This window comes from Bison bison, unplaced genomic scaffold (genome assembly GCF_000754665.1).
Source record: "Bison bison bison isolate TAMUID 2011002044 unplaced genomic scaffold, Bison_UMD1.0 scf7180017864498, whole genome shotgun sequence".
In the NCBI taxonomy this organism is placed as follows: domain Eukaryota; kingdom Metazoa; phylum Chordata; class Mammalia; order Artiodactyla; family Bovidae; genus Bison; species Bison bison.
Genome location: NW_011495057.1, coordinates 4740698 through 4757447, shown reverse-complemented (window position 1 = coordinate 4757447; position 16750 = coordinate 4740698). Strand labels below are relative to the sequence as shown.

Here is a 16750-nt window from a genome sequence, read left to right as displayed (position 1 = left end):
GATTTAGCTTGCTCTCTCTGCACTTCTTCCCTGCATTGTGTCAGAGTCACCATACTGGTCTCTTTGCTTCCAGTTCTGGTCTCTTTCCAAACCTTCTTCTTAATCATCAGTGGGGCATCTCTCTAAAATGTACATGAAACCAGTCACTTTCCTTAAAGTCCTCCAGTGATTTCTCATAGCACCAGGTTAACATCTGACTATTTACTCCACAGTAGTTCCCTCGTGCGGAGAAGGCAATGGCACCCCACTCCAGTACTCTTGCCTGGAAAATCCCATGGATGGAGGAGCCTGGTGGGCTGCAGTCCATGGGGTCGCGAAGAGTTGGACATGACTGAGTGACTTCACTTTCACTTTTCACTTGCATGCATTGGAGAAGGAAATGGCAACCCACTCCAGTGTTCTTGCCTGGAGAATCCCAGGGACGGGGAGCCTGGTGGGCTGCCGTCTATGGGGTCGCACAGAGTCGGACACGACTGAAGTGACTTAGCAGCAGTAGCAGCAGCAGCAGTTCCCTCATGAGCCGCTCACTTTTCCAGCCTCGTCTCTGCCACTGCTCCCATTTCCTTTCATTCTATCCAGAGCCCCTCATTTGAGTAGCATAGAAGAGCTTTCGCTTCTTGGAAAGCATCATGTTTTGCATCTCTGCCTTTACATATGTTTCCTCTTTAAAAAAAAAAAGGAAGTGTATGTATTTATTTGGCTGCATCAGGTCTGAGTTGTGTCATGTGGGATATTCCACTGCATTACATGGACTCACTAATTAAGGCCTGGGCTCAATTGCACCAAGCCATGTGGGGTCTTGCTTCCCCCACCAGGACTGAACCCACGTCTCCTACATTGCAAGGCGGATTCTTAACCACTGGCCCACCTTGGGAGTGCCCTGTTTCCTCTTTTTGGAGTGCCATCTATCACTTGTCCTCAGCGCTGTGCTGTGCTTAGTCGCTCAGTCCTGTCTGACTCTTTGCGACCCCATGGACTGTAGCCCACCAGGCTCCTCTGTCCATGGGGATTCTCTAGGCAAGAATACTGGAGTGGGTTGCCATGCCCTCCTCTATCAAATCCAGATCGCCCGCATTGCAGGTGGATTCGTTACCAGCTGAGCCACCAGGGAAGCCTGTCCTCAGGGCTACTCATCTTTTATAACAGCCCAGTGCTGCTCCTCTTTAGCTAACATTTTTCTGCGCTGCACCATCTAACTGAAAAGCCCCTCCAGCTGAGCACTACCTTCTGCAGTTATCGGTTTATTCATCTCTCCTTTTCTCTGCCCCAGTGCTTCCCAGCCCTTCTCATGTCATGGCACACACAGAAAAATGAAACATTTTGAAGGAAACACTTGGATAAATGGAGAAGCAATTGGCCTGCCAGTGTCCAATTATCTCTAGCTGTAACGTGGCCACTTGGAGGGTGGAGTTGGTATCCTTGAACACCTGAACCCCCTTTTGACCCACTGGTTGGGAAGCTGTGCAGAAGATTTTAAGCTCCTTAGGACAAGGACCAGGTGTTAGACTTTGCATCTCTGGTGTGTGTGTGTGCGCGAGCTGAGTTGCTCCAGTTGTGTCTGACTCTTTGCCGCTCTATGGACTACTCCTCTTTCCATCGATTCTCCGTCAAGAACACTGGAGTGGGTTTCTGTGCCATCCTCCAGGGGAACTTCCCCATCCAGGAATCGAACCCCCGTCTCTTATGTCTCCTGCATTGGCAGGCAGGTTCTTTACCACTAGCGCCACCTGGGAAGCCCAGGGCCTTAGCCAAATGCCTCTTACTATGTGGATGCTCAGTAAATGTTTGTTTGCTGAAGGTGCAACAAGACAACCACAGTCCCCCAAATTGAAGGTTAAATGATTAAGGTGGGAATCTCTTTATAAATCCTCTTTATGAAAGTTAGAGTGCTAGGATTGCTTTCTTCTAAATTTCATGTTAAAGATACATAAGGATGAAGTTGAGGAAGGAAATTTGAATAGGATTCTGATTGGAAGAAGAGAAACTTTATTTGGTTCCAAAGTTTGAGTGTGTAGTTTTCAGAGTGTCTGTGTCTGTGTGTGTGTTTTAACCTCTCTCAAGGCTAATTTCCTCCCACTCAGCATCCTCCTATGAGGAATTTCATTGTATAAAGAAGAGTGGCCGTACGTTCATATTTGGCATGTGCCCCTTCCTAATAGAGCATCTGATACATTTCTCTTTGGTCCTCAAGGACCGTGATAGACCTGTAGAACAATCAAGCAAAACCACCGAAATTCTAGACTCCAACTGTGTGATTTTGTTTAACATAGAGATAATTCTTTCTATATGAGATTTTAGAGGCAGGAAAGAAAAGTACATGAAAAGGTTTTTTTTTTTTTTCCTCTCTCTCTCTCTCTCTTTTCCCCCCTTTTTTCTTTAAAACAGTTTAACAACTTTCAGAGAATAGAGTGGTTAGAACATGAACATTGTAGGAAAAGTAAAAAGAGCACGTTTGTATCCACGATTCCTTGAGCTCCCTGGACCTGTTGTCATCACCAGGTCTCAACCTCGATGGCTGTCCCTGTTCTGCCAGTTGAGGCCAGAGTTTGGGCATGTGCATCCTTGACCACCTCAGAGTGCTTTTGCTTTTGTTTTGTTTGTTTACTTTTTCTTGACAGTAGAAAAAGGGGAGGCAGCAGAGTAGCAGGCAGGTGGGGTCCAGACAGCCCTGTTCCTTCATCAGAGCCTGCTTGTGATTTTATAACAATGGATGATTTATTTTCCCCAAGTCTGTTCTCATCTTATGGGATTTCCAGTTAGAATGCATATGTAGAGCCCAGAAAGCACAAAATAATGATCCCACCCTTTGGTTTTTTTTACCCTTTGGTAAAGGAGGAAGGCTCCTCTTTAACTCTTTGTAGCCCAAAGGTAACTTTTCCTCTCTTCTTAGCATCAGGATACACCAGTTGATGGAATTTGAGCACATTTCTAGAGGCTTCCCAGGTGGCACAGTGGTAAAGAATCTGCTTGGCAGTGCGTGGGATGCATGAGACATGTGTTCGATCCCTGGGTGGGGAAGATCCCCTGGAGAAGGAAATGGCAACCCACTCCAGTATTCTTGCCTGGAGAATCCCATGGACAAAGGAGCCTGGTGGGCTACAGTCCATGGGGTCGCAAAGAGTCGGACACGACTGAAGCAACTGAGTACACAGGCGTGCTAGGGTAGGAGTGCTTTCAGACATGGTTTGCTCTAAATAAGAGCAGTCTCTGGTTTACTTTTTAGGTGTGGAACTTCAGTAAACCTTAGAAGACCAGTCACTGTGACTATATGTGAACTTGAAAAACAACATCAGACAATTTGGGGCACAAGCTTATTGTTCACTTGAGGTGCATCATTCGTAGCAACCTGGGGACATTTGAGTGTGGAATGCATGTGTTTAAATTATCTGTTGACTTATTCATCATCGAGTTCCTGAAAATAAGACACTAGGGTTATAATGCTTTTTTTTTATTTTCAGAAGATATCCTTGGAAGAAAGAACTTAGGCCGCTTTCCAAAATAACAAAAACATACTTTTACTAGTCCACTAATAATGTTGTGTTGAGCTCACTTTTTATTGACCATCTAGCGTTTTGTAGTTTTAGGTGATTCAGATCCAAGAGGTCATGGTATTCACATGAAGCCAAGACTTGTTCTTTTTTTAAGGCAGTGTGCATATTTTAGCTGGTATTTTCTTGAACTTACTGGCACTGTGTGGGTTGCTTTAAGATTGAGTAATTCATGCCATGGTTGTTTAATCTGGTGAAAAGCTGGCTATGACCAGAGAACAAACTGTTAGGAAATGGTCCAGTTTTTAAGTTTGCGTGTGTGTAAGTGGAGTATTTTGGGTTCATTCATCTCTTGCCAATCTTAGTTGTTAAGTAGTCTTCTTGCATTCATATTTACATCATCCTCTGAATCCTGTGTTTCTGCCACTCTCGTAAAAACAGACTGGTTTGTAAGGTAGAGCCTCATGCTTAGAATCCACCAGGAAAAAGCCTCATTTATATCTCCGGCAAGAAGGACAGAGGGCCTGCACTGTGTATTCGCTGCCAGAAGTTTTTATAGTAATACTTTGTATCTAGGCTCTGGCTCTTACCATTAAATGTGCTTTTTATAGAGTACCAAGTTATAAATGTAGTGCGGCTACGGCATATTAATCTTACTGCAGAGATTTAATGAGGCAGTTGTTTTGCGATGGACACTATTGGGAGCAGAAAGCGACAGAGTTTTACTTTACCACTGAGCTGCAGAAATATTCCTTGCCTGGTAATAATTATAACCACATGATCTCTTAGTTTTTCTTACTTTTGCCAGTGCTTTTCCATGCAAAAGTGGCTTGGAAGGAGGTCCATTTCTAGGCAGTGAGATGGATTGGAAATTGGGCTGTGTTCTCAGTGGTTTGACATTTTTTAACTTTGATCAGGCCTGGGATCCTTGTTGCACAGAGAGAAATATGTAGGATGAGTTTCAAGAATACAGATAGTCTTTGCCAGTCCACTGAGATGGCTTTTAGATATTCATTACTTTTACTTGACTTTTATATAGGTTATAAAAAGTAAATGTGGTGAAACCTCATTTTTACATAGACAGAATAGAATTTCTGCTGGTTGGCCTTAAACTGATCCCATACTTGAAATTAATTGAAGTCCATGGGTTTATTGCCTCCAACACTTTTAAGCCAGCGCAATTTTTCATTTTCCCCAAAGTTGTAATTTTATTAAACCAAGTTGTAGCAATAACAACCTTTATGAAGAGGAGGATGAGAAGAAGGAAGAAACCACCTACCAGGGAACATAATAAGGGGAAAAAAATCACACTTTCTTTTAAATTTCCATTTATAAGTAATGTTAACACAATTGAAAACAGAGAGCCGCCATTTATTTTTATAATAATAATCGTGTCTTTGTTCCAAAATTAAGCCTTTATCCAAGTTCAAACATTGTTAAGTCTAGTGCCTCCTAGGGCCCTTTCAGAAGGGATGAGCCAGAAAGTTGGCTGGGCATGTGAGGTTGTGTGTGATGGATGAAACACGTTTGGGTGGCCTCCTTCAGGGCAGTGGACAGAACGGTGCCTGCGGCTGTGATGGAGTTGGTAGTCGCAGTGCAGGGAGGGGAGATGTGCAGGTACTTTAAAATACTGCCCTTTGGGAGGGTTTGTAGTACAAGAGAGTTGGAATAACAGCTGTCCATCCTGCAGTGGTGTTGGGGGTGGGGCAGTGTTCACAGGCACAGACCCTGTATTTATAACCCCTTAGGTTGAAGTCAGAGGTTTGAATGGCTAGCAGAGTAATACAATTATTTTTTATGATTGACTCTCAAAGGACTTTATAAAAACTACCTAACTAAGGCCATGTGCAATTATTGAAGTGTAGCCACCTGTGGGAAGAAATGGTTGACAATGTAAGCTTTCTGGAATCTTCCAGCGCCACTACGAATGGAAACTCGTAACACAAATAAATGCATCTTTTGAATGGGCAAGAGTGAATTCTTTATGGACATGGAGGTTGGCAAAACAACAACAACAACAACAATCTACTCGTTAGGAGAGAGCCTAAGATTCTGGAGCTCATTATACTACACTAAGGCATCAGAGGCTGTAATCGCACCCACCCCCCAGAGGGTCCCTCTTAAGTGGTGACCTAAAAACAAATTCGCCAGTTGGCTGGAGCTTGCATCCTAAAGTTGCAGCAGAAGTGAATAAGCTTGACTGACTTCAGTCCCTGAAGGATTCTATCTGTAAATGCAGAAGTGGAAGCAAAACCATTTTTTATTAGTCTTAAAATGACCCTCATTTTAATAACTAGCCACAGTGTCAGAAGCATGGACCGGGGTCATTCCTTAGCTGTTAAGACCTAAAGCATCATGCAGGCTTTCCTATTTGTTTGATATTTTTGATTTGGATTCGTGTAAAGTGCCCATATTCTTGAATAATAAGGAAGGCAAGTTCTTATCATTTTCTCTGCATACTACTTAAAGTATTCAGAGTGTCTCCTTATTTAAAAACAAACAGGCCTGCAGACTTGATGCGTAGCATTTAAATAATCATATTAAAATTCAGACCCAGCCCCCACATTTCCCTGAGTGCTGTCAGTTTTATGAGAAACTGGAAACTCATGCTAAACAACCAGGAGTGTTCAGTAGGCGTCTGCTGCCTTCCACCAAGGGTTGAATGGGTGTGGGGGCCAGTTCGCCGTAGTGGGGACACTTACTTATTTTCCTGAGTGGCTCTAATTTGGCAGTATTTTACCACTCGGTTTTAGCTTGTTGGAGCTTTTTGAACCATTACCTATTTGTTGCGTCTGTAGCGCTAGATGAAACATTTGAAACCAGCAAAGGCAAATGTGGTGCTTTGACATTGCATCAGCTTTCGAAGATGTAGGCATGTAGATACTTTTGAATTTGGAGGTAACTGGTCTGTTCCCATTCACAGGAAAAATACTAGGAAAGGACTTTTTAATGTACTCCTTTTTTCCTCTCTCCTCTCCCTTCTCGTCATCACTAAATACTATTTACTAAGCACTTACCCGGACATAGTGCTGTGCTGGGCAAAGAACAGGGCAAATGAAAAAGGTCCTGTGATTACTCCCCCAGGGATGAGCAGTCTATAACTCAGTATATTGAAACGGACACTGCATAGAGTATGGAGATAATAATTTTCCAGATGACAAATCAACCCGAATTATCAATTTACTTTAACCCGACGTTCTTGTTTGAAAACAAATAAACAAAAACTACTTGCTCTTTGAATTGGGGATTCTGCTTTTGCCTCATGAACCCAAGAGATCATTCTCCATGTTGAAATGTAAGTTGATTTGGGCATTTGGGAATCGTTTGAAGGGTGATGATATAGTTAAGTTTATTACAGATGTGAAGAAAGGCTTTGGAGCAACTGCCAGCCAAAGGGCAGCACTGTGAGTTGTAGAAGCAGGTTTGCAGAAGCAACTGGCATGCAGAGTGGCAGAAATTTCGATAGCCGGATGGGAGGCTGATGGCATTCATTGACTTTCCAGTGAAGTCTGGGCTCATTTGATTCTGTGAATTCTGGATTGCAATATTTCAAATATTTATCCTCCATATTAAAAAAAAATGACTACAGAAAACATATTACATATTTCTTAGGTACCTTGATACAATTCTTTTGTAACTATTTCACTGAAAACTCTGTTTTGAGACATAATTTACTTCTGACTTTGGAGGACTTTTTGCTATTCAAAATGAATGTTCTGTAAATGAAGTCACAGATTTTATTATCCCAGTTTTCCCTAAAGAGGCATTCTCTCTCTTCCTCTGCTTTCCTGCAAAGAGGAGCAGCGGCACTAAAATATTTGGGGGTACTTCTTTAAAATGAGGCAAAAGACAGCATAAGAAATCACGAAGTATTTATTGAGCTCCAAGGGAAAACATCATGTGGGTTTTTGCTTGTCTTAGTCCCTCTTGCTATTTGTGTATCATTCTTAGGGTTAGAATGGAACTATTTTTAGTTTTCCCACTATTTAGCTCTTTGGAGAAGGAAATGGCAACCCACTCCAGTATTCTTGCCTGAAGAATCCTAGGGATGGGGGAGCCTGGTGGGCTGCCGTCTATGGGGTCGCACAGAGTCGGACACGACTGAAGCGACTTAGCAGCAGCATTTTTAGTTTTCCCACTATTTAGCTCTTTGAGGCTAGTAATGTCAGTTGAAGTTGTTGACTCAATTATAATCTGTAATTGCTCTTTGTATATTTGGTTTTGTTTTTTGATGATTTTGAAACCAAGAGACATACCAATGCATTTACACTTGAATTTGTGCTTGCAAGAATGTTTGGCTGTGTGGCGGAGCTTATTTTGCTATTGCCGTCTAACAAATAATGGGGTAACTGTGTGTTTTGACCAGTTTATAAGTAAAGGTCAATTTCGTGCCTATGGTAATTAGCTTAGCTTATTCTAGACTTTTGGCTAATTCTGGTAATTTCCTGTGAAAGAGTATATTTAGCAGAAAAGGAATTCATTCTCAAGCACGGTGGTTTTTCCCCTCTGCATTGGAGACTGTTTAATTTCAAAAGTGATTTATCTCTCTCTTGTAAGCAAAAAAAAAAAAAAAAAGAAGGCTGTGAAAAAAATGTCAAAGTTAACTTTAAGGGTGGCAAATTATTTGAAAGGGGTTGGGAAAAGGGCTATGTATTGGAGGAGAGATGCTCTAGTCATCAGGAACTGACAGATTTTAGGGAGGACTCATTTTTCCATGCTTCTGAAATAAAATCTGCAATAAAGCCCTCCTTTTGCAGCTTCCAGGGAGAAGGTGTTTCTGTTTTTGGTAGCAAGATTAAAAGTGACTTGAAAAGAACCTATCTTTCAACCCCATACTTACAGTCTTGATTTCTTTTTTCAGACCCCAACTGTAAACTTGAAGACAAGACTGAAGATGGAGAAGCAATAGACTGTAAGAAGAGGCCGGAAGACGGGGAGGAGCTAGAGGACGAAGCTGTGCACAGCTGTGACAGCTGCCTCCAGGTGTTCGAGTCACTGAGCGATATCACAGAACACAAGATCAATCAATGTCAGCTGACAGGTAAACAGTACTTATCACTTCTTGTCTCCTCACCCTGTTCTATTTCTGATTTTTTTTTTTTTTCAGTTTGTTCCTTTCTCTTCTGTTGTCTTCCAGCTGTTTTATTCTTTCACTTGAGTACCTAGGTAAGTCTGGAAGTGCTTTAGAAAGTCTTCTAAGATAATGGTTTATGGCAAATTCAGTGTCACAATCATCCTTAGATATTGAAGTGTACCTAGCTAGATATTGATGGCTAATGGATATGTTTTTGTTTCCTTTTTAAGAAGTAACAGTGATGTAGTCTTTTAAACTATGTAGATGGAGAACCTAACATGGGGTGGCTAAGATAAAGTTTAAAAATACCTTCTGAATATGTTTTCCCAGAAGTTTAGCATGCATGAATTTCATTTAGTTTAAACGTCTCCTTAAGAAAACTTTTCCTCATCGGTCACTCTTTGCTGAATTTAGTGCCTTTTTTGCCCTGTAAAGCCTTATGCTTAGTCATGAATATCACAGTGTTCAATGCATGTGTTAACTTTTCCATCGCCCTCATTAGACTGGAAGCTCACGGGTGGCAGGAACGCTGTCTTGCTCATCACTGTATTCTCTAAGCCTTGCACAGTGCCTGGCCCACAGAAGGCGCTCACTTAAGTCATGGCAACTATTCTCCTCTATGTTTCATGGTAAAAATCAGATTTAAAATGACAGGAAACAGGACGTGTTCAAGTTAACGGTTGGATAAAAGTAAAACTCGGTTACCAAAGTTATACTCCCTAAAAATATATCCTGCAGGAACATACTATACAAAGTTGGAGGGACATTTTATATATACATCCCTTTTTATAATCATGTCATTTTTCTCTTATTATTTGGAACTGACATTGCCCCGGTGTGTGTGTATTTGTAGATCTCTTTCTCTTATTTTCCTAGCACAAATCTTTCTTCAACTAACCATGTGTAGGAAATGTATTTATTAGACAAGTGGTTCTGCAACTGTTTTCCACAGAATGTTGATAATTTTGCAAGATTTTAATAGGTGTTCCATTTAAACTAGGTTTCCTGAGCAGATTATTATGGAAATATTGGATTAAATCCAATTAAATAGCCTTCTTTATTGAAGTGCACTGTTGCTTTTCAAAAAGGGATTGCAGTGAGCATGTTTATTAGACTCTTCTTTCTTTTAGAAAACCTATTATCATCTTTTTTGGAATGTAAGTTTGAGAATCTATGAAGCTTATATAAACATTGGCTGTGTACATATTTTTTAGGGTTTTGATAACTTTTCTTTTGATATAATTCCAAACTTATAGAAAAATTGCAAAGATATTATATGTGACTCTCGTTTACCACTTATCTGATTCACACATTGTTTGTATTTTAGCCTCTTTGCTCTGTCATTGTCTCATTAATTTTTTTTTCTTAGTCATTTGAGAGAAGGTTGGAGACTTCACACCCTTCTAAATATATCCTGTGTACTTCCTAAGAATAAATACATTCTCTTACATGACTACAGCACACTTAATCAAAATGAGGGAAGTTCACATTTAACACAGAATACTGTTATCTAATCCACAATCAATATTTAAATTTCAACAGTTGTCCCAACAATGTCATTTCAAGGTTTTTGTTTGTTGTTTTGCTTTTTCTCCTCTGGGATTCAGGATCATGCATAACTTTTAATTGTCATGTCTCTCTTTTCTCCTTTCACCTGAAATGATCTCATTTTTTGAGAGTAACTCTCAGCATTTTATAAAATGCCTATTTATAATTGGGTTTGTTTGATGTTTCCTTATGGTTATATTCAGCTTCTATTCTTCCATGGGGCTTCCCTGGTTGCTCACACAGTAAAGAATCTGCCTGCAGTGCAGGAGAGCCAGGTTCGATCCCTGGAGAAGGGAATGACTATTCATTCCAATATTCTTGCTTGGAAAATTCCTGGACAGAGGAGCCTGGTGAAATAAAGTCCATTGGGTTGCAGAATCAGACAGGAGTGAGCAACTAAGAGTTGGACATACTTCCATGGCAGGAATACCACCAAAGTGATGTTGGGCCCTTCTCAGTTTATCAGGTCAGGAAGTATCTGATGTTGATTTTTACCAGTGTTGATGGGGTTAACATGAATACTTGTTTTAAGTGGCGGGTCAGTGAATTCCGGGAGTTGGTGATGGACAGGGAGGCCTGGCGTGCTGCTATTCATGGGGTGGCAAAGAGTCGGACATGACTGAGCAACTGATCTGATCTGATCTGCCAACTTTCTCCAGTGTTCAAAAGTTGTTTTCCCTTGGTAAATACAATAAGTAATTTGTGGGAAGATACTTTGAGGCTTCCCTGGTAGCTAAGTTGGTAAAGAATTAACCTGCAATGCAGGAGACCCTGGTTCAATTCCTGGGTCAGGAAGACCTCCTGCAGAAGAGATGGCTACCCACTCCAGTACTCTGGCCTGGAGAATTCCATGGACAGAGGAGCCTGGCACGCTACAGTCCATGGGGTTGCAAAGAGTCAGACATGACTGAGCAACTTTCACTTTGACACCATGTAAATATTTTCATTCTCATGAAATACCCACTTTAGCTTTATAATTTTTATATTTATTAGTTGGCCTTAGACTACAATTTCTTATTCATTCATTGATTTTTGTGTTCATATCACTGTGGGCATTTGGATTTTTATTTTCTTTCATGGGTCATAATTCATTACTATCATTGCTTGCTCAAATTCACTGAAATTTGGTCAGTAGTAGTCCCTGCAAACTGGATCCTATGTCAGCTTAATATGTCTCTGTCTATTTGAGGATAGATTCAGTTTCTCCTTCAAACAGATGCTCCAGGCTCCTCATGTTCTGGTCCTAATCAATCTTCTGTCCAAGGAGCCCTGGTTCCTTCAAGAGGACCAAGGTATTTAGAAATCAAGATGTGGGCACTATGTGTACTCATTGATAAAGATCCATCATTGGTTATAAACCATCTCAGCAGATAGAATGAGGAAATATATATGTGTATTTAGTGTAATGGGCTTCCCAAGTGGTGCTAATGTTAAAGAACCCGCTTGCCAAAGCAGGAGACAACAAGAGATGAGGTTTCAATCCCTGGGTCGGGAAGATCCCCTGGAGGAAGGCATGACCACTCACTCCAATATTCTTCCTTGGAGAATCCCATGAATAAGAGGAGCCTGGTGGGCTACAGTCCATAGGGTTGCAAAGAGTCAGACAGGACTGAAGTGACTTAGCACTTAGTATAATACCTGTATAATATAGCTTATAAAATGTATGTATACACAAATATATACACATATTTGTATTTTTCTCTCTCTAACAAGAGCCAATATTTCTACTGATGCCCATCATTTCAATCTAGCACTTGTCGAACATCCCAATCTTTTTTCTCTCCATGTTTGTTACTGCCTTCTCGAGTAGTGAGCCACCTAGCTTCCATTATCTTCAATATATATACTCAGTTGCTGAGTCTAGAACACACAGTAAGTAGTTTAAAAATTACGTACTCATATCATCAGGATAAGCAGACCAACTGACTAGAGTTTAATAGTTGTTTATCATTATTAATGCTATAATTTATAATGTATGATTTATATAGAGTTAAATTTGTAAGTCCTCAGGGTACCATTTGATGAGTTTTGATAAAATACATATACCCATGTGACCCATATCCCTCTTAAGATCATCTCCTAGAAATTTCTCTTCTCTTGACTCTTTTCCAGTCAGTAATGCTCCAGCAAAAGTAGCTAGCTTTGAAGTTTTTACCTGCAGGTTTGTTTCGCCTCTTCCAGAACTTCTAATACGTACACAGTGTGAACTCTCATCGTGTGTCTGGTTTCTTTTGTTCAGCACACTATCTGCAAGATTCATTCTTGTATGTATAAGAAGTCGGTTCTTTTTTATTGCTGTGTAGTATTCCAACCTGTGAATGTATCACCATTTGTTTTCCATTCTCCTATTGCTAGATGTTTTGGTTATTTTAGTTTTTGGTTACCATAAATAAAGTTGTTGTGAACCTTCCTATACAGGTCTTTTTTGTGGACGTATGTTTTAGTTCTCTTGAGTTGAGTAGGAGTAGAATTGCTGGATCACAGGGTAGGGTATACTTAACTCTGTGGAAAACCTCTGAATCTCGATCACAAGTGGTTGCACCATTTCCCACTTTTCACCGGCATTGTCTGAGAGTTCAAGTTGTGCGTCCTTGATAACATTTGTTTTGCTTGCCTTTTCAAGTTAAGCATTCTATTGGGTGTGTATAGGTATTCTTTGTGGATTTATTTGCATTTTCTAACTCATGTACACTTAATTGACTTCATTTAGTGCATTTTCTCCTCAGAATGCATAATTTTTGGAAAATCCCATTAAGTGCACCATTAATATGATTCTATTTTCAGTGGAATAGCTTTAAAGGGAAGTTCTACTTATGTGGAATCAACGCTAACTTTAGGGTGAAGACATGGGAATGCAACTGATATGGCCAATTTAAACTATGCCAGCAAGAAATCTTACCTTAGGTGAGAAAAGTGTCTCTCTCGTGTGAAAGATTAAATTTAAAATTCAATATTAAAAAAGAAAAGCCTTCTAATTCTATTTAGTGTTTACCTTTTATTGAGTTCCTACCATGGAATTATCTTTATGTCCAGCTCTATGAAATAGAGTAGAAGCAAAAAAAAATTATTCCTGAATAACTTTATATATTGTATGCAGTAATATATTTCTTTATATATTATACAACTTTAATATCAGTGCAGAAAATGCTGATTTTTTTCAGCACATGGTATGGTGAAGATAATACCTATGGGTTAAAAATTCTTATTCCTCAAAAACCTCAAACCCTAATAAAATATTTGGTTTGTTTTAATCTTAAGCTTTCTAAAATCTTAGAATCCTAGTCTATGCTCACATCATTTTATCCCACAACATTTTAAACAAAGGAAGGAAAACAGAGGCGTATGTGTGATTTAATGAAATATTTCAGAAGAGGTAAAGCTGATGGGCTTTGGTCCTGTTTATGATGTTCAGGGTGGTAGACCGATGAGGAAAAAGCAGAAAGGGAAGATCAGGGAGAGAACAGAAGGGTGAGGAACAAAATTAGGAATGATTTACATTTGTTTAAAGTGTTAGAGTTCAAACTTGGGTTGACTAAGGGTACCCTTCAGTCTCTGCTCAACTCGAGTTTGAACTCTTAACACTTTCAGTTCAGTTCAGTTGGGGTCGCAAAGAGTTAGACACGACTGAGCAACTGAACCGAATTGAACTGAAAGTGTTAGAGTTCAAACTTGAGTTGAGTTGACTAAGTGTACCCTTCAGTAAAGAATCCGCCTGCCAATGTGGGAGACATAAAAGATGCGGGTTTGATCCCTGGGTTGGGAAGACTCCCTGGATGAGGGCGTGGCTCTCTACTGCAGTATTCTCACCTGGAGAATTCCATGGACAGAGGAGCCTGGCAGGCTACAGTCCATGGGGTCACCAAGAGTCAGACATGACTGAAGGAGATCAGCAAGCACGCATACATACACACCCTTCAGTCTAATCTGGAAGAGATTAAAGACACTGGTAGCATTTTAATTAAAAAAGTAATATGGTGCTTTTACCTTCTTGCTTGATTAAAACCTTTTACTCTAAGTTAGAAGGTCCTACTCTTCTTAATTTAGTTTCCTGCTGCTTGAGTTAACTCTTGGTGCTTCTTTTTTCTAGAGGACAAAATGTTAGTCTAGTATTTGGGGTTTTTTTCCCCTTTAATTTTACTCTTTTCTTTTTCACTTTTTTTTCTTTTAATTTCATGTAGTCTCATTTGTATCTTTGTTCATTTTCCTTTGCTTCTTCTTATCCTTGTTTCAAGACTCTTCATTTCCTTGTTGTCTTTATACATCCCCTCTTTTTTCTCTTTCTGGCTGTGTTATAGTCTCTTGCTGTTTTCTCAGCTTTCTTCCTTACTCCTTTTGGCTTCCCGTCTGTTAATCTTGAAGTCTTTACTTACGTGTGTGGTCACATCCATCTAGATCAGAGCCTGAAAATTTTTTGGTGAATAGTTTGTATGAAGGAGAGGACAACTGGAAGTGTATAGGAGAATTAGCTATCGAGTAGTTTGGGAGAGAAAAGTCTTAAAACCTGCTGATTTGCACAGTAACAGAAAGCAGAGGTATTCTGTGGTCTGACACCTATGGGAGTTAGTCAGGGTAGTTTCACCCTGAACTGGGAGAAACCCTGCCATGAGATTCCCATCCTGAACTGAGTGCTTGTGGTAACTTGAGATCAGTTCTTTGGTGACTCTCCTCCCCAAGGGGGAGCCTGCCAAGGTGAAAACTGACTCACTCCAAACTGAAAGTTTTGAAATCCTGGTACAGTCTTGCCAAGTGAGCCTAGACTAGACCTGGCCTTGGGAGACGAAGGTCAAAGATGGACCAGGATGATCCATTTTAGACTCAGGTTTGAAAGTCAGCTCAGGCATCAGTTATGCCCCAGGTCAGTTCGTGAGTAGGCACCAGTGGCCTGGACTGAACTCACAGACAGTGGACCAGCAAGGGCGCAGAGATCTCGGGCATCACACACACAGTTCACGCGGTGCATCCCTGAGGGGGATTCTGGAAGGTGAGTGCTGTTCTGGACAAGCTTCTGGCCCAGGAAGCAGCAGAGCAGTCCCGTAGGATAATGAGGGACAGGATGGCCTTCTTTTTTGTCTCCCACGGCAATTGCCCTCTAGTCTGCAATCCAAGATGAACAAATAAATCTTATCTCATCCCTGCTTGAAGGTATAGGGGGAAAGGTGGAAAAATTAAACCCTGCTCTTCAGCTGTAGCAGTAGTTGGAAAGCACCTGTCTCGCCCCAGCCATGCTCTGTTTTTCCTGGAGGCTGGGAAGGGAGGGGAATCAACACTAATGCTGTTGGGACTCTCTGATGCAGAAGACAGATTATCAAAATATATATTTAAAGAAGGAAAAGCATAGAGAACCTCTCATTTTCCTAATCCACAAACCCTATCATTTCTTGCCAATTCCCTCAGGGGGTAGGGAGGGCTGGAAGCCAAAGGGGTCTCATCACACTTCTCAACAAAGATTTAATAGCAGGGTGCTGGGGGGCGGGGGGAAGGCTGAGATTATGGAGACTTTATTATGCTGACAAAACTGAGTAAGAACCAGCATTGTAAATCGTCAGAACTAAGCTACACTTAACAGGATAAATGTGTAAAGTGCATTTGGTAATACTGTACGCTTGTTGTTCTGAGTCATTTTTCTCTTCTCTGCTAATTTGCAAACTTGAGTTGTCTGTGAAGTGTTCTTTCACATCATTAATGTGAATTGCCTGGGTGCAAATGCAGAAAAACTAACAGCACCATGTTAGTTCTTAACCCTCTGGCCCACCATACTACTGGTGAGAGGGCTGGGTAGAGGTTTGTGCGACTGCAAGGTGGTTGTATTTTCAGAGAACATATTTGTAGATTGCATTTATTAACCCTAGGCAGATCTGTGAGTCCTTTACCAATATTGGTATTGTACGGATTCACAGTTTTGAGGAAAAGTCACTGAACCAATGATCGGACACCACGTCAGTATAAAATAGCATGTTCACTTAATTTGATTTTAAGAGTTATGAGGCTTCTTGGAAGCTTCACATAGATTTTGTGAACTGAAGACTTTTTTTAGACATCTGGGTTGTTGTTTTTTTTAACTAAAGAATTTAAAGAAAAAGTGAAAGTGATTGAACATGTGTTATATAGTTGTGGGAATTTAAATACTGGTTGGTTTCACTTGACAATCAAGTACTCTTAACAGCAAGTTTGGTTTGCATTGGGAATAAGGAAAAGGAACATTTTATTGAATGAAGCATAGTTTTCGCAGAAGCATATTGAAACTGTTTTTAGAACTTCTTTGTTTTGCTGTTTTCCTTTTCAAATCATTAGTTGAAATAAGTTACATGAAATAAATGTGATATTTTAACACTTTAGCTTATATTAATTAGGCTTAAGGCATTATACCTTTGGTTTGCATATTTCTACATGATTTCTTTATTCATTATTCGTGCTTTGTTATTATTCATTATATATTAATTAATTATCTATTTATATATTAATTAGGCTTATGCTATGCTATGCTATGCTATGCTAAGTCACTTCAGTCGTGTACGACTCTGTGTGACCCCATAGATGGCAGCCCACCAGGCTCCCCCGTCCCTGGGATTCTCCAGGCAAGAACACTGGAGTGGGGTGCCATTTCCTTCTCCAGTGCATGAAAGTGAAAAGTGAAAGTGAA

The 16750-nt window shown here is 40.4% G+C and overlaps 1 protein-coding gene across 1 annotated transcript in view; it reads left to right on the top strand.

The window, feature by feature from the left end:
* The window catches only part of ZNF521 (zinc finger protein 521), a gene marked incomplete at its 5' end in the record, with an annotated part of 285658 nt that overhangs the window by 23402 nt on the left and 245506 nt on the right, over positions 1 to 16750 (top strand). The window contains one exon of the mRNA XM_010828990.1: positions 8350 to 8529. Coding sequence (XP_010827292.1) covers positions 8350 to 8529 — 180 coding nt within the window. The remainder of the gene's footprint in view (positions 1 to 8349; positions 8530 to 16750) is intronic.